The 22,422-nt window shown below is 38.9% G+C and overlaps 1 protein-coding gene across 1 annotated transcript in view; it reads left to right on the plus strand.

The window, feature by feature from the left end:
• Positions 1-16,712: 16,712 nt before the first annotated feature.
• Positions 16,713-22,422, plus strand: part of LOC124137707 — a 48,311-nt gene continuing 42,601 nt past the window's right edge. Inside the window, exon 1 of the mRNA XM_048402762.1 lies at positions 16,713-16,944. Coding sequence (XP_048258719.1) covers positions 16,786-16,944 — 159 coding nt within the window. The 5' untranslated portion in view covers positions 16,713-16,785. The remainder of the gene's footprint in view (positions 16,945-22,422) is intronic.

A 22,422-nucleotide genomic window follows, 5' to 3' on the forward strand; every position in this document is an offset into this window, starting at 1 on the left:
AAGTAAGACGAGAGGATGAACAACTTCTTTATTACAAGTTATGTCTAATACAAATAACTTCAAGCTTGGAAGCTTTGATAGATCTGCTTGGGTTCTAATCTTAGATACGCCTAGATCTTGATATTAACCAAAATGTTCCTGTTCTAATCCTCACCCTTTATCTACTATGCATATTGTTCGAGTTCTATTCCCAAGATCGCACATTGCCAAGCGCGAAATAAACATTCAGTTCAAGGTGAGGTGAAATGGGGTTTAACGTCGCGTACAAGATTATTGCACTTATATAGCCACTTATATATATATATAGTGTGTGTGTGTGTGGCTGCTTGTACTAGTCCGGACTGAAGCCAAATGATAGTGCTAGCTCACTGAGATACCATGCCGCAGTTTAAAATGAATACCCCACTCAGACACAGTATACTGACTCCAAGCCGACCAGTCCTTGTTTTATCTCCTTAATGCCGAGCGCCAGGCAGGGTAACAACAAGTACCATCTTTTAACGTCTTTTGATATGACGCGGCCAGGGATCGAACCCCAGACATTCCGCTCTCCGGGCGGACGCTCTACCATTAGGCCACGGAGGCTGTTGTCATTCAGTACAAGTCACGTAGCTAATTACGATATGTAGAGAGCAAAACCTGATGAAGACCAAATCATCAATACAAATTTATTCATCCAGTATTGACAAAACGGTCGAGCTGTTAACATCTCTAAGGTCAATCTGGGGTTTATAAATAGACCACGTGTATACTCCAGGTGGTTCGGTAAACATGTCACCTGGACGATTTACTAGTCATGACATTAAGTCTATATGTGTCCTAATAAACCATCTTCACGTCATTTACCGTGAATGTATCTAGATTTGGATCGACGGGACGTCTCCGCATGTTCAGTAATTCAAAATACATGCATAGTCGTGTATAGGTAGCTGTGTAAAGTAGTTTGGCATGTGTATCAACATTTGAGACAACATTTAAAGAGCTCTTGTGGAAACCAGGGTACTGTAAATGTCTCTGAAAAACAACCACCTTGTGATAATATCTACCTGTCAATAATGTCCACCTGTGTATCAAGCCTCCCTGTAAATAATGTGCATCTTTGTATAATACCTACATGTAAATAATGTCCACCTGTGAATAATACCTACCTCTTAAAAATACCCACCTGTTGATAATGCCAACCTGGGAAAAGTTAGTCATTTTGTGTTTGATTTTGTATTGATGTGTTTGAACTCCGCTAGAATAGTATTTCATTAATATCCCCGGAAACATGATGTGCGAGCGCCCAAATGACAAAGGCAGGTACACATATTGACATGGGAATGAAGATTAGCGGTTCATGATCAGGATAATCTAAAACTCGATTCAAGGAACTGCAGATTCCGGCACATAAGGAACGTCAGGTAATTCTTCACAACAAAGTGCGGCGTCTCAGACCACTGGACCACGTGTTCTCTCACCAAACTACACCAGTACGTAATGTGACGATGACAATGACGGCACACACACATGACGCACTCAGATGATGTATTTCATTTAGAAAGAAAGTTTAATAAAACGGACAGATTCAGTCTCCATGACGTTGATTGTTATTTAACTAGTCGCTGTTTTGCCATTTGTCTGAAAAGTCCTTTCCGCAATAATTACATTATTTGACCTATACAAATATACACATTGGGAATGGTGTGGGCGTTGTGGGACAAAACTTTATCCTCAAGTGGGTGGATGTTGATGTTGATGGGTTGGTGAAGAGTATCACATTTTTGGCGTTTACCTTCAGTAGGAGAAGGGGTCACGTGTTGCTGACACGCATTTACAAAGGGTATTTCTATAATACGGAATATTTTTTTGTTGTGACGGTGCTGTGACGTGATTTACGTCCATGGCCTGGCTGCCTAATAAATCCAGAATGTTTAAGGTGCTGCAAAAGTGCTGAGATGTCAATCGTGCACAGTCAGTCGTTCGTAACACTCCTGTGCACAGCAAAAAAAATGCAGTTTCCGGTATCCGGATACCTGCCGGATACCACCGGACACTTACCCAAAACGCGTCCGGGTATCCGGTGGCAGATACCTTGCCGGATACCAGATCCGTGGTATCCGGCATGGACACCTCACCTGAAAGTATGCCACCTGGAATCCGGGTATCCGGCACCGGATACCTCACCGGATACCTCAATCTGGGTGTCCAAGGATCCGCACCGGATACCAAGAATCCGGCACCGGATACCTCATTCTGAGTTTCCAAAAACATGTCACAATTTGGGGGTGCATTTTGTTCAATTAAGTGTGAAACACCTAAATATATATTGGAAACTAACCATGAAAATTGAACATTGCTGAAGGTATCCGGCAGGTATCCGGCAGGTATCCGGATGCATTTTTTCGAGATGTCTTATTTCTGGTAAATAATGTTAGCCTGGGCATATTAGATAGCTGTAGTAATATTCTGTGTCATTTAGTTGTAAATATCCCCTTAAAGTTGAGATCTATGGGCATGTACTTTTGGAGAAGACAATTTTTTTCAATTTCATCTATAATTCTTTTTAGATGTTAAGCTGTTTAATGAACAAACATCAGTTCTAATACATGTATGATGATATCCTTAAATTTCATGTTCAGACTTCCAGATTATTCTGAGTGAAAGTATAAACTCATCGACTGTGTGCTCACTTGGGCCTTTGGTCCTAGTGAGATGATAATATGATTATTTGTAAAGGTACAAGTACTTGTTATGAGCATACCAGCTTCATTTAAGTTGGAAACACAATATGCCTCACTCTGAGGGTGACATGTACCAGATTTCATCACACTACAGAGAGCTGTTCCTCAGTTACTGTGAACATTTTTACTGAAAGACATTGAAAGCTAATTTGACCTTCAATATCAGTTGCGACTATTTCAAAAACAATTGTAAAGTGCTTCATTCAGTGTAATATTGACAAACATATGACAATGATATACAACTATGTGTATAAGAGTTATTTAGACTTCTGCGGGAAAAGGCACATTAGAGAACAAGAGTCATCAGAAAGATGACATATCCCCCCGGCAGCTGTCTGTAAAGTAACCACTAGTGCATTTCTGTATGTAATGAGTCAACAGTTGAATGTTCTTTAAGAAGCATACATTGTTTACCCACAAAAGATCCACCATGGTCGCATCCATATGAATGCCAAGTTTCGATCAAATACATTGAATGTTTTTCGAATTCTGCCCCAGAAATGAACCTCATCCCCAATTGAGTCTATGTCCAACTTGATTCCATTAAAAAAAATATTTAAAAAAAAATTAGAAAAATCCAAAAATTTGAAAGGCACCACTTCAGTATGTGCATGATAGCTTTGCCAAGTTTCAATCAAATAAACTGAATGGTTTTCGAATTCTGCCCCGGAAACGAACCCCATCCCCAATTGAGTCTATGTCCAACTTCATTCCATAAACATTTAAAAAAATAAAAATTAGAAAAATCCCAAAATATCAAAAGGCACCACTTCAATATGTGCCTGATAAGAGTTGCCAAGTTTCGATCAAATACACTGAATGGTTTTCGAATTCTGCCCCGGAAACGAAACCCATCCCCAATTGAGTCTATGTCCAACTTCATTCCATAAAAAAAATAAAAAATAAAAATTAGAAAAATCCCAAAATATCAAAAGGCACCACTTCAGTATGTGCCTGATAAGAGTTGCCAAGTTTCGGTCAAATACACTGAATGGTTTGGGAATCCTGCCCCGGAAAAGGAAATGATTACGGACGGACAGACGGACAGACTGGCTGATCACTATATCCCCCGTATTATATGCCGGGGGATAAAAAGTAAGTGTATGACCTGTTGCCAACTTCTATCCCTGCCCTAAGGAAGAGTTTGGCCATTAACAATTTTTTTGTCTGGCTGTGACATTGACCTTTGACATAGCAGATCAATGTGTTATTCCAAAGATGTCCAAGCAATGCATGGTTTTATACGATAACTGTGGCTATCAAACTGAGGCAAAATATTGGAAAATCCCCATTTACACAGCTGGCTAAAGAAACAAACAACAAACAAATAATCAATTTCTTTTATTTATATGCATATATCACACATTGAACAGTGTTCATATAATGGTTCCTGATGCAGTATGCACTTTCCTCCTATTCTCCAATACTCATAACAGAGCGGGATAACTGTTCGCTTGAAAGCATCAGCAGACCATGCTCACCAGTTCAGAGTTACTTGCCCTCAAACATCCTTTTCCTTCTATATTGCCATGGAAAAACAGGAACCAGGATGAGGGGAGGCCAGATGGGCTCTATCCCTGTTGCATTGTGTTAGTAGAATTGTGAACATTCTATTTGGTGTTTGGGTCCACATTTATAGACAAGTAGTCGCAAACATCATTCCTTTCAAGTGATTACCACATGGCCAAAGACAATAATTTCTTCAACGTCCTTGAAGGATCCCACTCCGACTTGGCATTGGTTGGTCTTCTCACATTTGCCTGACCACCCTTTGTGAGTGTGTCCCAGTGTCAATTGGCATATAACTTCTCGGTAGGTTCCCATTGAAATAACAGGACTCTCCTCATCGCTGTCTGCCAATCACTTCGGATATCTTGAAGGGTCCTTCCAGACTGTCAACCTGTCATCCGGGTATCTCAAGCTGGACTTCAGTTTCTGCAAAATTATGTATAAAGATTGTAGCAAAAGAAAAGAATTGTTGCAACATGTACTTACAGATAAAAGGCAGCAAATTCACTTAATTTATCATCTTTGAGTTTTGTTATATACCAAACATTTGAGATATATATTGTTCCATGCTGATGAGTTGAAACAATCATTAACTGACATCTCTTAAAAATGTTCCTAGCAACCTATGCTTGCCATACAAGCCAAAGTAATAGATGAGGTAGCAAGTGGGCTCATTGAAAGCTCGTAATCGTACCCAATAACATGGGATGTTGTCCATAACAGTCATCATCGGTGCGTCTGGATCGAGCTCATAACATTAATCTCTGGTTTGTCTAGTTGAGATTTGATTAATTTATAATCCTTGTCATTTAGCCGAACTATTGCTGGATGTGGTGTTAAATGAGTGAATTGGGTTTAACGCCTCTTTGAACAGTATTCCAGTTATATCACGGCATGTAAGCTTGATGTGGGAAGAAAGCCCGAAGTGATGCAGGTCTTACATGTTTACCACTTTGATGAAACCCACAAGCAAGTGTATGATGCTACCCTCGATTCAAACCCACGACCATCGGTTTCTGTCAAGCCCAAGAGATGCAACTATGCACAGCAAGTTGTAGTGCCTTTGATAATTAGGCCATCCATGCCAACAGGTGATAAAGAACAAGCAAACTGAAGAAATATTTGCAGAATAGCTACATGAACATGATGAACCAAACAGAATAATTTCAAATATTTACCACTCACTGCTACTCTTCTCTTGTTCCTCATTGCTCCCCTTTTTCCATTGATGCTGTGCAGATGACTGACTCATTCATTCATCCAGACATTCTGCAAACATAAGTAGCATTCACATTAGAGAAATGTCCAAACTGTACATGCTGTACATTGAATTCAATTGAAAAGGCCCCAGTTGAGTTTCCAACTTAGAACTGTCCTTATTAAAATATTTCATCCCAAACATTCAGAGATAAAACATAACCCCATATTTAACAACTGTCAAACAATTATTTGACAACAAAGCCAGGGTCATTCAACATACACTTTACATAAGGAATCACTTGTTGCAAAAAAAGATCCTCGCCAAGGTCAGAGTCATTCCATGAAATATTGAATGATTAAGTTATGAAGCTTATACAAAACAAGGACATAACAGTGTAATTATAACAATATCCTAGGCGTAAAAAAAATAAAGTCTTTGGTGGCCATTATTGTAAATTATAATCTGTATTAGCATCCCACGAAAGTTAAGAGTTAATAATCGTTCCTAGATCTTGGTACTTTTCTTCATTATCTATAAAAAAGCGGATCTAATTTGGATCATCTTGTTTTGACCACAAATCAATTACGCCTCTTATGCTAACAAACAGTTGACCATAATACTCAAAAAAGGACCCTTGGCGTTTACGGTAAAGTATGTAGAGCAGGAAAATATCTACATCCATCCGTTCCATAAGATCTCTGCACAGAAATCATAAGGCCTCGAAGCCCTGCTACGTACCTGGCAATGCCAATCGCTTTTCCAAATACTGTTGACTTCCGCGTTGTGGATGGCTGAGAGGAACTTCGGCCGGCATTTCCGTGGTGGAGGTGAATGAGAACAATGTATCGATACACGAGGTAAGCTTATCGTAATCAAGAATCACAGTGTATATCGATACACGAGGTTTGTTTACATCCATGTTCTAAAATGGCGCCCTGGACCGTAGGGGAATATGGGTAAAATGGCTTGTTCCGGGTTAAGCTGGGCCCCGTCTCTAATATCTAATTAATGTTTGGCGCAAGTTGACGACGCGCATAGGGAGCCGGGAACCAGGTTAACACGACATAAGCTGGTTCCCGGCTCTCTATGCGCGTCGTCAACTTGCGCCAAGTTATATTAGAGACGAGGCCTAGCTTATACACTGAACACGATCGGTCATTTCGTCAAAACTGGCCAAATATTGAGATTGCAGCTGAGGTCATGCTGGCAGCTGAAGTGACACATTAAGGTAAGGAATATGTGAATATTACAATGATCACGTATTAAAGTAATTTACCACACGTAAGCCTGTCACATGTGACACATTAACTTTTATAGCCAACATGTAAGTAAATGTATAATTATATTTTTATATGACAAGTAGCCTGTCTATCATATGTTAGTATTTGCTTATGTATATAATGTAGAAATATGTTTACTTTAACTGGATAATTTGTATGCTAATGTGACTCACTGTCTTATTTCATATACTCCCTGTTCTCTGTGAGAATGATTAATAGCCTCAACATATTTTTCCAGATGTGAAGAATCAAGAACAGCTTTAATAACAGGGAAGTTTTGCATCAGAGATCATCGTGAAGTGGAAGAAAAGACATTTTAAGGGTATGAACATTTTCACTTGAACTAGTTGAACAATAACCATGATGACAACTTTATCATGGGGGAATTTTGGTGGTGGGGTAGCCTAGCGGTTGAAGCGTTCACTCTTCGTGCTGAAGACCCAGGTTTGATTCCTGTCACATAGCTGCGATATTGCTGAGTGTGGCGTTAAACATCAAACAAAGCTAACAGCCACATACTTACTCACGTGGGGATTCCAGGTTGAAGTTAGTCCCCATCAACATGATCAACCTATGCTAGTTGTGAGAGATAACTTAATGGATCGGGTGATCAGGCTCCCTGACTTGGTTGATCCATGTCATTGTATCCCAATTGTGTGGATCGATGTTCATGATGTCAATCACTGGATAGACTGGTCCAGGCTTGATTATTTACAGACCGCCGTCATATAGCTGGAATATGGCTGAGTGCAGAGTTAAACAACAAACACCAACATGATTCTACAACCTGCTCTTGTGGATACCATTTTGAAGATCCTACACATAACTTCTTTTCGGGTCTTAACTATTGCAATATGTTCTACTACATGTGTTTTAAACATATATTTTTTTTATAGTGAACTGGATTTGCAAACAAGCCGATGGCTTATCTAAATGATGCTGAAATACAAAATAAGTATTAATAAAATACTAATTCTATACTATTGCAAACTATCAGTTGAGCAATAATGTGATCATCTGATTATAAGTAGATAATGAAGGAGAAGTCCATATTGATTAAATCTACCAGATTCTGAGATAAATGCACGTATTGATTGATTTATTTCAATGTTTTCCTGTACATAATTTTCAACAATTCCATATAAAGCTTTCTTATATCATATCCATGCTGTATAATAATACCTATTATTTCTAATAATAGCATAATTTGGACACACAAATAAGTAATGAATGGTATTTTTATAACAGGTCCCACACATGCAGGATAGGTCATTTGACATGAATCAGTTTTATGTGAATTTAAATCACTACAAGCTGATCTGAGTCATGAAAGGATATGCCTACGATTCTGTGAAAATGGAAATGCTAAAACATCTCCCAATATTAACCATGCTATTACAGAATCTGTTCACTTGTTTTTGTATGTAAAATATTTTTGAACGATTACATCCATCTAATGATTGTTTGATGTGTGATATGCCAGTAGAGGTATATGTGTACAAGCATGTGCATACACATAAAAAAAATTATGTTTGTTTGGCTAGGTACCAGTATATGAATAGGTTGTTTAGTGCGACTTGTATATTAACATCATCATAGTTTCAACAGACAGTTTATGTATATCAAATGTTAAATGTCTTTGTAGGGAGAATTGCATATCAAAACTGTCATTATTTTATTACTTATGAGTAGAACTTTTTAAGTATCTGGCATGATACATTTCCTTGGTCCACAGACACATGTTACCAGTAAACTGACTTGATAAGAAGCATAACAGTCAGTGTGGTTGGAAACTAATTAAGCCGTCACTACTCAATTAAGTAATTAACAGACAATTGCAAGTGATAATACCCACCTGACACTAATTGCCCTGTTAATCCCTAATCCACCATGAGTTGACATTGAGCTCATCTTGCTAATGAGCTGTTGTGAGCATAACGAGATGATAAACATCAAAGGTGGGGCAGGCTTTGATCAAGTGTTCTGTAGAAGAGATTATATCACTTGTTTAATGTTTATATAGGATTAGCTACATCCCTTGATGCGACCAAGACCATACTTGAGGTTATCAGACAGTTTGTCTGGATACAGCCTGATGTCTCAACTGTACTTATTGGATTCTGCCTTGTAGCAAACTATGTGTGTGACAAGGACTTTGACCACTCTGTGCAGATGCATAACAATGCATAATGAACTTGGGGTATGATTCAATTATGTCACACAAGTCAAAGATAGGTTCCACTGTATTTAGAAACAGACGATAGATGCAATACTGTGTAACTTTATAACAATCAAATGATTTACAATTACCCTTGAAAAGTTCCAAAACCAAATAGAACTACTTAAATTATGATTACACTTGACCAATATATTTGGCAGTTTTTGCCGTTATTGTTAATCTGAATTAAAGATAGGATAAATGATAAAAATATGATAATGCATATCACACACAAGTGTGTATTATACGCAAATAAATAAGTCTTGTATACATTGATTTATTGGAAAGGGTCCTAATTGGGATTGTTCACTAGCCAATATATTAGCAAATATTCCCATGGGCGCTTATTAGAGTGAGGCGCTTATTACGTCAAATACTTTAGTTCTGTTTTTATGTATAAGAACCTATTTTATGCAATTTGCATTGCCTTGTTTACCTTTCCTTATGTTTTGATGTAATGCAAACATTTGAGAAAAATTCAGGTGAGTCTGCCTTATGGCACTACAGGAATTGTTTTCAGAAGATCAATTACAATTTTGTATTTTCTGTACAATTTACTGTTTGCTATGGCTTTTTTACATTGGTTAACATGGTTTGGTTAACAGTTGCTTGATAAATTGTCATTACCTTACTCATTGAGAAACCAAATTTTTACCCTTTGTCAATATATGTGTGTTTCTTATATTTTTAATAACAAGCTTTTAAAGATGTTATAAATTGTTTCAGGCACCTGGATTTCACAATGACACCAGATCAGACAAGTCATACAAAGGACTCTCCGAATGATGAATAATCCTCCCCAGAACAACTAACAGGTTCACCTCAGAAAGTGATGATTCTGAATGAAAAATGCCACATCAGTGTGATTCTGTAGGTTGTTTTATTACGACATTAATCAAGTCTAAAGGAATCAATACCACAGCAGTGAGACTGTTTATGTGGTGTACACTGACGCTGACTATACAAATCTGAATGACTTTTGTGGTTTACTGCACAAACATAATTGACTTTAGATATTCTTCTACCTTGAAATTCTTCTGAGATTTGACTAATTTGTTTATTTAGAAAATGGCATTGAAGCATCTGTTTCTGTTTTTGAATGTTCTTGCAAACACCTCTGGTTACTGAACCAATGAAATGTCATAAAATCAATAAATATGATTTTTTATCTTAACAATCTTTTTGTTTTGCTTCTTTAAAGAAATATGATATTGATCATTCATAACATAGGTGCTAACATATATCAAATATACTAATGCCCTGAATGTTTTCCTACAATTAATACAGCTCACTGAACGAAGTTTTTAGTTCCATGTCAGTAGAAAAGTTACATTGATATTTTTATGTACCAGTACTTTATTAGGTGTTTTCTGTGGATGCCATTAGTCTTATGCACCCATTTGGGTTAATGATATTCTGTTTCGAACTTCAATGAAACTCGTCTGTCAAGATGTAACAAGTATTGATACAGTTCCAAAATAAACTTTTAATCTCACCAGGAACAAAGGCCCAAGTGAGCACATAGCCAATGACTTTCATTTTTTTGTCAGAGTGAGTATGGTGTTATGCCACTTTATGAGCAAAATTCAAACAATATTATGATGGGTGACACCAAGCAATGTACCGATGTGGTGAATCGAATGCTTCAACCACTAGGCTAAAACAAACTGGGAATATGAAGATGATATGTAAGGATACCATCATACCAGGACTGAATGCTTTTCATTTAATAAGCTGAACATCTAAATTGAAATATATATGAACTTGAAAAATGTTTTCACCTAAAGTACATGCCCATAGATCTCAACTTCAAGGGGATATTTACAACTAAAATAGCACAGAATATTACTACAGCTATCTGCTATGCCCAGGCTAACATTATTTACTAGGAGAAAGACATCTCGAAAAATTGCATCCGGATACCTGCCGGATACCTGCCGGATACCTTCAGCAATGTTCAATTTTCATGGTTAGTTTCCAATATATTTTTAGGTGTTTCACACTTAATTGAACAAAATGCACCCCCCAAATTGTGACATGTTTTTGGAAACTCAGAATGAGGTATCCGGTGCCGGATCCCTGGACACCCAGATTGAGGTATCCGGTGAGGTATCCGGTGCCGGATACCCGGATTCCAGGTGACATACTTTCCGGTGAGGTGTCCATGCCGGATACCACAGATCTGGTATCCGGCAAGGTATCTGCCACCGGATACCCGGACGCGTTTTGGGTAAGTGTCCGGTGGTATCCGGCAGGTATCCGGATACCGGAAACTGCATTTTTTTTGCTGTGGTGTGTAGTTACCTTGTACATGTTTATTACTCGTACATGGAGGTACATATTGCGTGTATATATTGCGTGTGCAATATAGTACCGGGTAACCAATTCTTTACACATCCGGTCGTGTTTTCTTACAACTTTGAGCTTAATCAGTAAATAACTACCTACATAATTACATATTCTTGTAAGTCACACCTTTGTTTAACAACAATGCACAACAAAACACATAATCGGCGTCACGCCACATTAGTTTGTGTTTGGTTTTGTTTGTTGGTTGTTAAACGCCGCACTCAGCAATATTCCAGCTATATGATTGCGGTCTGTAAATAATCGAGTCTGGACCAGACAAGTCAGTGATTGACATCATGAGCATGGATCCACGCAAATGGGATACGATGACATGCATCAACAAAGTCAGCGAGCCTGACCATCTGCTCCCGTTAGTCGCCTCTTACAACAAGCAAAGTCGCTTTTTACGGCAAGCATGGGTTGCTGAAGACCTGTCCTACCCTGTATCTTGATCTTCCTTTTGACAGAAGGCTCATGTCCTTGTGAACGACACGAGTGGATCAGTGGTCCGCAATTCGCTATGGTGAGTTGCGTCCCTTAGTCATGCAAGGATCCGCTGGTTATGATGTTGGAATACCTCAATCGTGAATTATGATCCATACTCGTATGTTTCATTATTGTGATGAGCGTAAATCACATTACAACACATGGTATTTTCTCTCATATAAAGCTGATTCATCGTTATTCACTAAATATAGTTGAAAGCGGTATAATATCAAACTGACTTGATCGGTCAGCGCCATTTCAATGCTCGGAAGTTTCACCCAAGTCACTTTGGCCTTTCTTCTCGTATTAATTTGATGCCCAGTGACATACCTGAAATACTGTTAAAACAAGTAATACAAGCTAATTTGATTCTTCTATTTGTGCGTTTGATTATATTTAATGATTTATTGATTAATGGTCGATATATCTAGTGATCTTAAAAAAATCGGTTTTCTTTGTCCAATTAGCATTCATTCCCATGTTTGTTTGTTTTTCAGTTTTAGTGCAGGTAATTCTACGCCACAGTCTGTCATATCACAGCTATATCACGTTGGCTGTCAATGATGGAGTATGGTCTAATCAAACTAGTGGTTGATAGCATAAACCACGATCAACACACATCCTCATTTAGTTGGCTAAATTGCAATTCAACACCGAAATATCCACGGAACTCTTTCTCTTTCAAAGCACCATTGTTTGTAGGCATTCGATGCTGATGCTGGTGAATCAAAGACAAACACAATGGCGTGCCTGGTAATATGTCTTGGCCTATATTTTCAAAACGAATTCTAAAAAAAAGGGGGTATTTGAGTTCAGGCAGATGCAATAATCAAACAACTGATCATAAACCATAATAATTTTTTTGAGGTCATGAAACAGGATTTATTCATTTCATCAAAACACAAACCTAGAACCATACCCGGGATTCGAACCAACAATCATAGGACGCAACTCTGCACAGCGAATCGCGGCGAATTAGACGACTGGCCCACCCATGCCCCCGACATTGTAGCAAGTGGTATTGATCAGTGCAATAAGTGCAAGTGGTATTGATCAATTGTCTACAAGCATCGTGATTCATTCAGTCGTGTCAGTCTCACGCTGTTCTTTAAAATAAACATTTGTGCGCTTTCATGTGGCCACAGCTAGCTTATTTCCGAGAAAAGATCGTGGACGAGCTCACGGTGCGTAGGGGAAACATGTTGTTTCAGGAGAAATATGTTTTTACCAGATTTTGCCACAATTGTATTTATACCATTATCTTGACTTTACATAGCTATTTTTAAAAAAAATCTTTGATCGATATATTTGTTTGTTCTGTTATTTATTTGTTCCTGCATTTGTTCATTGCCTTCCACCCCTTTCAACATCCCATTTCGGAAAACTACCAAATCAAGTACAAACTCATCTTGCACATTTATCCACTGCTTTAGTTTGTCATGGTCGAAAGAAGAAGCATTTATCCTTTGAATGTAACCCTTACTACCAAATCAGCAGTGAACCAATTTCTGAAATGTAAAACACAGTAGGTTAAGACCATTATGTAAGTAATGGAGACATATGACAGTGTAAATTGACAACCAGTTCTGACATTAATGTGGGTATTATTTGTACCAGAAATACCAGAGTTAGTGGCTAGTTTTCAGGCAAGAGCCAGCAGAGCACATTGACTTTTAAAACATAATAAGGCGGTTGGGTAGGCTAATTGTAAAAGCGTTCGCTCGTCACGCTGATGACCACCGTTATTGTGCTGAAATATTGCTCGTAACGGCCTAAAACCACACTCACCCACCGATAAGAATCACAACAAAGTATTATAGAGCAAAACTACGAAAGCCTAATGATGTCACTTTGGTAGCATTTACATATTTTTTAAATCGAAATTTCGCGTTATTTCAAATATTTTTTATTTTCTCGAATTTCGAGGTTTATTTATCGTTACTTCGATTATATTTTCGTAGTTTCGATTACTTTCTCGTTATTTCAAGTTCATTTTCGAAAACTCGAAATTTCGAGAAAATTATTGCAATAAACAGAAAATTATCGAAATTCAGAGAACAAAATCGAAATTTCGAGTTTTTTAAATACATTTGAAATAACAAGAAACTAATCTAAATAACGAGAAATTTCGATTTACATACCTCATAGAGAACAGTAAGTGACAGTGCAACATTGTCGTCAGATGGGCCCGGAGTGTAAGTCGTTGGCAGTGACGTGTCTGACAGTTGTTCGTCTTCACTGATAAAAACCGGTTCTGTCTGTTCAGAGCTACTGGAAGACGGCTAGTTTACAACCGATTGGGAGAACGACTTACAGCTAGTTGCGTTCAGGAGGTCGTGCCGTATGTTGGAGACCCGTGAAGATCCGGGGTAGAAGACGATGCTTGTCGTAAAAGGCGACTAACAGGATCGGGTGGTCAGACTCGCCGCATTGGTTGATGCATGTCATCGATCCCAATTGCGTGGATCGATGTTCATGATGTCAATCACTGGATTGTCTTGTCCAGACTCGATTATTTACAGACCGCCGTCATATAGCTGGAAAATATTGCTGAGTTTCCGTGGCCTGCACGTTCCACAGGCCGTCATCCATAGAACACGTCTGGAAGGCCATGGATCGTCGTGTTCGAGAGCGACCTTTCTCCACCCACCCGACAAGAACTGACCCAAGCCCTCCAAGAAGAATGTCGACGTATCCCACGCGACATCATCTGACGACTGCCTTTTTCTCTGCGCCGCAGTGTTGTTGTGTGGGAATGGCCAAACACGCTATTAATGTGACGTGTCATTGAAGTTTAAATTTTAGATGTGTGTGCCTTTTTCCATTACATTGAAAGCTCGTTTTGCTGCCCCTCTTCAATTCGGATGCCAATAACGGATGATGTGTGACTGTCATTTTTAATGTTAACTTCGTTGAGATTTTGATCTTTTCGATACATTTTACTTCATGTGTCTATCTTTTGTGGCTTCTAAACTAGAGTGAATTAAAAATATCGTAAAGTTTCCTTTGTTTTTCAGTGTATTATCCTTTAGATACAGGCATACATTGCACATGCAAACTAATTATTGGAAGATATAATTAATGAACGGGAAAACAAGAAATGTATCCTCTGCTTTATGCCATAGATTAAACCCTTAAGCAAACACTTTCATTTCTGAAATTTGAAATACTCAGACCAACATAATAGAGAATGTTTATACATATTTTCCAGATGCAGAGACAAATCGAATACTGTCCGTTGTATTAAGCCATGGCAGGATCCGCTAATTGTGGTTTCAAATCCCGGATAAGTACTTGTGATTCACCTGTACCAGACCTGTAATCGTGGCTTACCGATGTGGTTAACACAACCACCGTAGTTTAGTGAATAGAGCGTCTGTCCGGAGAGCAGAATGTGGTTGGTTCGACCCCCTTTGCGGCGTCATACCTAAAGACCTTAAACGATGGTACTTTTTTACCCTAAAAAAGGATAAAACAAGGATTGGTCCGTATACTCTGTCTTTGGTGGGTATCCCTGCATGGTATTTCTGTGGGCTTGCACTATGAAACTATAAACACCGGCACAAGCAGACACACACTCACACACACACACACACACACACACACTTTCCGCCCACATTTTGCCGACACCGTGGTGTAACTGAAATACTATTTAAGGAGCTCTCAAACAAACTCGTTGAGTCCACTACACGTGATCATGACCCTGGTGCGACTGTAGTTTGACTAAATGGGCTCATTCAGGAAAACTTCCTTGTCCGCTTCAAGGCAACTGTATGGTATTTGTTCGGAGCCAATCCTGCGTCAACAAAGGATCATGCATAGACTATAACCATCAGTTAACCATGTAACTGTACAATGGAAATAGCGTTGAGTGTGGCCTGTGTGTTAGGGACTGTGTTTCTTCGGTCACCTGACAATAGTCAACGCGAAATGGCATAACTCAAACACTGTTGCAAGCGGCGTTAAACTTTTAAAACACAGTTTCATTATACGATTATTTTGCGATGTTTGTTATTCCTGGTATGAAGGTGTCGATTCCCATATAAATAATAAGTTCATTCTCTGTGCAGCGCTGCGTCCAGAAACGGAAACAAGCGGACTATAGAGGGTTCGAATCCCCGATAATGATCCTTGGTTTGCCATTACTATAGCCCCGGTTTCATGTTTTTAATATTTTAGGCATGATATAACTATAATACCGAATGAGACGGCTAGAACTCACTCGCTCTCCATTCCACTAAGTGACACAGTTATGAAATATCTATAACATCAACCCAAAACAATCTTTGAGACCATTGTGTATGACATTTATTAAATCACACATTTTAGTTTTTTTAATACTAGTTTCCTTTCACAAAATCTGATTTCAAAGCAAAATGAACTCGGAAGTGGCTCTTCTAGATTCACCACTGACAATAAGCTACCCCAATATTGACAAAAGCTTGGTACCTATCAGATGTCATCATCACCGCGTTCCTCAAATGGATGGCCTCACCGCTCAGTTATGTCATGAAAACAATTTTCCCTTTGTCGTGGATTTTCCCCTTGCACCTCATTGTACAATACAATTCAATAGAAACATCCGCTGTCTGTTGCTGATAATATCTTTTCAGATTAAATATGCAATATGCACGGCCCATTGTGAATATCTCATACATACAACTGCATTGACATAAATCTCTTTGTCGAGAGTAAGCCTTCAAACTTGTACTCAACGTTGCTGTGAATAAATTCGTTGATCGTAAGGACTGCTGGTTCAAACTGACATTTTATACTCTTTTGTAGACGTTATGGTTACGTGTCTCCACTAGAGATTTGTATCAAGGGCGGTTGAAGAAAACGCCGTGCTGCAGGGACCCGTCACAACTATATTTTCACTTAAATCAACTTCCTTGTTTCTCTGACCCAATCACACTGCACCTGCCCATGTGTGTAGAATTGAGCTGAAACTTAGTTCAGTCATGTAAGACTGTAGAATAAAGCTATACAACAACTTTGGAAAAGAATTTATTCTTCAAAATGCCGGGAAATCATTTTCCGGCAATTTATGGAATAGTTGTTTTACTGACATGTGCTTCTTCAAGTTTCATTAACTTTGAACCGGGGTTTGAGTACCAGTACAAGTATGATTCCAATGCAAATGTGAAAAATATTGGAGATTTTCAAGTATTAGCCAAGGTGAGTTGTTGAGTCCTTTTTTATTTCCATATTGCTTATTTTTTTCAATTCCGCGTATTCATAATCAAAATATTCTAACAGGAAGACATAAGCGAATAGGCCTAAAGGAAATGATTGACGTTAGGTATTCTTTTGCAAAGTAATAACACATGATATACACTGGATGTCGAATTGTTGAGATGAAGCAGAATAGCCAAGGTGAGCTGTGGAGTCCTATTTTATTTCTGTATTGCTTATTTTTCTAAATCTGCGATAAAAAGTAATCAAAATATCCTAAAATAAGAAATACGTGAATACGTCTAAAGGAATGCTAAAGATTGACGTAAAAGTCATATGTACCTTTACATGACTGGGTATTCTTGGACAACGTAAGTAACACATTAAATAACCTGGATGTCGGTTTGTTGAGATGAAGCAGCCATTCCTAATCCATTGTGATTGCTGCTTATTTCCGACAGTTCACATATCAAAATATTTTATTATGTATTTATTCACCTTTATTTAAACAGTTACTATATTCATTTCTCAGTATCTGTTTACCTTAAGGGGTTCTCTATATATTTCGTGTATAGAGTAAGTAACCGATCGCGAGACCGTAACACAAAACCTAAACAGTGTCTTATGGAGTTGAGCGTCGTTAACAGTATTTCAGTTGTAACACATTTTCAGCTTATTTTTGAAAGAAAAACCCGAAGTGATGCAGGTCTTATACGTTTACCACTTAGGTGAAACCCACGAGCTCGGTTATGGTGCTGTCACATCACAATCAGAGCAAATCTGGAATTCGAACCCACGAGTCTGGTAGATCTCTGGGAAGCAGCTCTACTCAACGATTTGTGGTGTGGCGACTTTACCACCCGTGCTCATATACTTAATACGGCATGAAACGAAATATGAATACTTTCAAATATTAAAGAGAAATAAGAAGTTGGCAGATCACAATTACTCTGATTTGTTGCCATGGTGACGGTGTCATTACCAGGCGATAAGCTAAAACGCAAAAAATCACACACTTTTAATAGTTTCAAAATGGCTGATACATCTCAAGCCTGAAATCAACTGAACTTCTCGATCGTGACAAGAGAAATAAGTCGACACCACCCTACAAACAGGTGACAGGTTCTGCATAGATAAGATTATATCGGGATAGAAACAGAGAACTGTTTGTAAACGAACAATCCAACACCTACACCTACACCTATATGTACACCACCTACACCCACACCTATATGTACACCTACACCTATTAGTACACCTACACCTATATGTACGTCTACACCTACACCTATATGTACACCACCTACACCCACACCTACACCTACACCTATATGTACATCTACACCTACACCTACATGCACAACTACACTTAAACCAACATGCACACCTACACCTACACCTACACCTACACCTACACCTACACCTACACCTACACCTACATGCACACCTACACCTATATGTACATCTACACCTATATCCACACCTACACCTACACCTATATGTACACCTTCATCTACACCTATACCCACACCTACACCTATATGTACACCTACACCTACACCTATGTACACCTACACCTATATGTTCACCTTCACCTACACCTACATGCACACCTACTATCCTGTGCGGCGACTTCAACACAGACATAACCAATAATCAAAACTCGCATCGATCACGCCTAAGAGTATCTGTCTGTGCGGAATATGGTATCTTCCTATGACAGCGGTAAAGTAGTAGGACAACTAATGACATGGAGGAACAAGAATTTCACACAATCGTCCATAATTGACTATGTATTTGTACCTCAACATCTACAACTATCTGTCAACAAGACACGTATATATGATTCAACTCCTTTCGATGTGTCTGATCACTTCCCTGTTATAGTGTCCATACATGATGACAAGCTAAACAGCACTACATGTAAAGCGGACATGCCGTCGACTCCATACAAATGGACAAAAGTTAGTCACTTAGAACTAAGTTTCTATGAAGCCGAGGTTCACAGATTGCTTGGTGATGTAATGCTTGACACTGGGAATATAGGAGCTGATGTAATAGAGAGTTATTTTGACTCGATGGTCAGCGCACTAAAGACGTCTGCTGCTAACTTCATACCACGTGGACACTATAGAGCTCACCTGTAACCTTATTGGAAGAGTTCAAATCTTGACCTCTATCATTACAAGATGCGCCAGGCGAAAAGATTGTGGTCAGCAGAAGACAGGCCTCGGGGTGCCGGTAACGACTCGTATACCCTATACAAACAGGCTCAATGTGACTTCCGACGTTGCAAAAGACAATGGAATAAAAAAAAATATATTGAAATAAACATGGCATGTGAAGTAGATATTGCTGAATTCTACAGGATTGTAAAGAAACAAAGACTATCTAAGACTGTAAATACACACCTCAAGTACAAAGAACGCTGTTGCAATACACCATCAGAGGTGTGCAACTTGTGGGCAGACTACTGTGCAGATTTATTATCACCTCTTGACCGGCCGGAGTTTGACAACGACTTTCGTGTTGAGACGGACTCTAGAATAAACAACATCTCAAAGATCTCTGGACGATGATCCTATACTGAAGAGAGACATAGAAACACACGAACTAAAACGACTGAAACAAAGCTTAAAAATGAGAAAATCACCAGGACCGGACCAAATCACAAATGAACATATCTATTTCGCTGGAGATATGCTTCTAAAACACTTAACCCAGCTGTTTAACATGATGATACGAACATGCTACAGCCCTGCACTGTTGAGATCTGGAACAATTATTCCAATATATAAAGGAAACAATAAGGACAGATCGGATCCTGCAAATTACAGAGGTATCACTCTGACGTCCGTGGTGGGAAAACTGTTCGAAAAGATCCTATTAGAGAGAATTGAGAGATATATCAAATATATGGAGCCCAACTTCCCACATAGATTACAATGTGGCTTCAGGCGAGAACATGGTGCAAACATAGCTACCTACATACTCAAAGAAGTCATATCTTTCTACACGGAAAGGTCTTCCAATGTATACACTGTGTTTCTTGATAATGAGAAAGCGTTTGATCGCATTTGGCACAACGGACTACTCCTAAAATTGGTGTCCAAGGGAAAGCCTGGCATATCATACGTCAGTCGCATCACGAATCTACTGAATGTGTCAAATATGCCGGTGAGACAAGTCGAACGTTCCCAATCGGACAAGGTGTAGGACAAGGATGTGTCTTATCCGCCTGGATGTTCCTTGTGTATATTAACGTGCTTATAATCCGCCTTGACCATTTGAAACAAGGTGTTATGCTTGGACGTGATCACTTCCCAGTTGTCCTACTCGCGGATGACACAACCCTCATAAGCTCAACAAGTAGTGGCCTATGCATGTCCTTACAGACTGTACATCAATATGCTTGCCAATGGAGATTGACATATTATGCAAGCAAAAGCTGTGTTCTGGTGTTTAAAGATGGAAACAAAATCAACCAACCATGTTCTTTTAGACTAGGTAACCATATACTGGAAATGAAATCAAACACAATATATGCAGGTTTTATTATCAGTATTCATTTAGAATCCGAAAGGACCAGGAGAGCTTGCGCCAAGGCGAGGAAGAATTTGAATTCCCTGAGAGGTATTGGACTAAGAGCAGGTGGTCTGAACCCAGTCTGCTGTATGAACATATGACGTAGAGTAATAATTCCAGGTGCCTTCTACGCGTGTGAACTGTGGTCAAATATGTCCAAGACAGAACACAATGAAATTGAAAAACTCCATCGCTACTTTGCACGCAATGTACAAAATTTTCATGTAAGATCTCCGACCGTTGCAACTATTCAGACGCTGGGATTGTGGACAATGACATCTGTGATTGACAAAATGAAGCTGATGTTCCTTGGGAGGATGTGTAGAAGCAGCCACAGATATGCCCCGAAAAAGGTGTTCTATTTCAAGTGTGCTCAATATTTAACAGGAAGTGACAAAAGTAAGTCTGTAACACATGATCTACTCAATGTGGCAAAGAAATATGAATTATGGACCATAATAGTTCACTTTATGAAAACTAACCAGTTTCCATCCAAGGATGTGTGGAACAAAACCGTACAGACTAAATTAACAGAACATGAAACTGCTCATTGGCACACGAGTCTGCGAGATCACCCTGAATTAAACAGATTTATTAAAATTCACAGTAAGCTTGTACCTCATAGACTGTGGAATATGTGTATTCTGTACAATATACCAACTAGACCAATGTACGCACTTGTGAAGCTAGGAACACTACCAATAACACCTGGACAGTGTTTAATGCGTGATGAGGAGTGCGATGACATAATAAAGCACCAACTGCTATGTTGTACAGCTTTAGCTGATGCAAGGAACACCCTCTATGAACATCTATTTGACTCTCTAAACCTCGAACAATACATGTGTATTGAGGACTGTGCAGATGACGAAGTCAAACTTGTGACATTGTTAGGTGGTATAACCCCTATTGTAGAGGATATGAGCCTTGATAGCTGGGCTGAATTCATATCTTCTGTATCACGAGACATAAGCTCCTGGAACCTGCGATCAGTGCTCTATCTTATAGACAGTATATCTCATACCAGGACCGCGACATGTGAATATTCAGTATTGCCAATTTCTCTGCATAATGTTCGTGTAAATATGTTAACATGATTCCAAATGTATATCACTCTCCGAAACTAATGGAGGAAATAAAGATCATTCATTCATTCATTATGTACACCTACACCTATATGTACACCTACATCTATACCTACATCTACACCTTCATCTACACTTATACCTACACCTACACCTACACCTACACCTACACCTACACCTTCACCTTCACCAATAGTATCTTTTTTATCATTAACATTGTTAAAACGACCCGAATAGTTTCTCCTTTATGGTGTCAATTTACATGAAAACTTTCGGAAACGTAATCCTGTTCTAGAATTACAATGTTATTATGAGTGTAATCATTCCTGATCCAAGGGCAAAGTAACCCCTTTTTTTAGCATTAGGCTTAGGACAGTCGCAGCATTACGATCGCATTGTGGGGCGTGACAATCCCCACAATGACGCTGCACGACACGAGCTCCGAATTAACCTCTCAATGTATTCAGGGTGCCAGTTGAAGCATGCAGTTGTCTTGCGTCTGCCTCACATGTCTGATCACGGGACCCTGGGACAAACCGACTCGTGTTATTCAAATCGTCCAGTGATACCCAATTCCCCATGTGTTAGGCAAGGTGATTATCTTTGTGGTATCGATTTTATGATCATGACATATATATTCGACCTGTAAACATTTTAAAACGATGTTGGGGTAAAATGCTTGGCCTCAAAAATTATCTGTTGAGAAAAACTGTTTTGATTGAGGACTAACACTGGACAAAATATCATCCATTCCAAACAATCCAAAACTTGGAAATACCACCATTCCAAATGGAAATATGACCATTCCAAA

The sequence above is a fragment of the Haliotis rufescens genome, unplaced genomic scaffold, assembly GCF_023055435.1.
Source record: "Haliotis rufescens isolate VD_foot unplaced genomic scaffold, xgHalRufe1.0.p SCAF_29, whole genome shotgun sequence".
NCBI classification, from domain to species: Eukaryota; Metazoa; Mollusca; class Gastropoda; order Lepetellida; family Haliotidae; genus Haliotis; species Haliotis rufescens.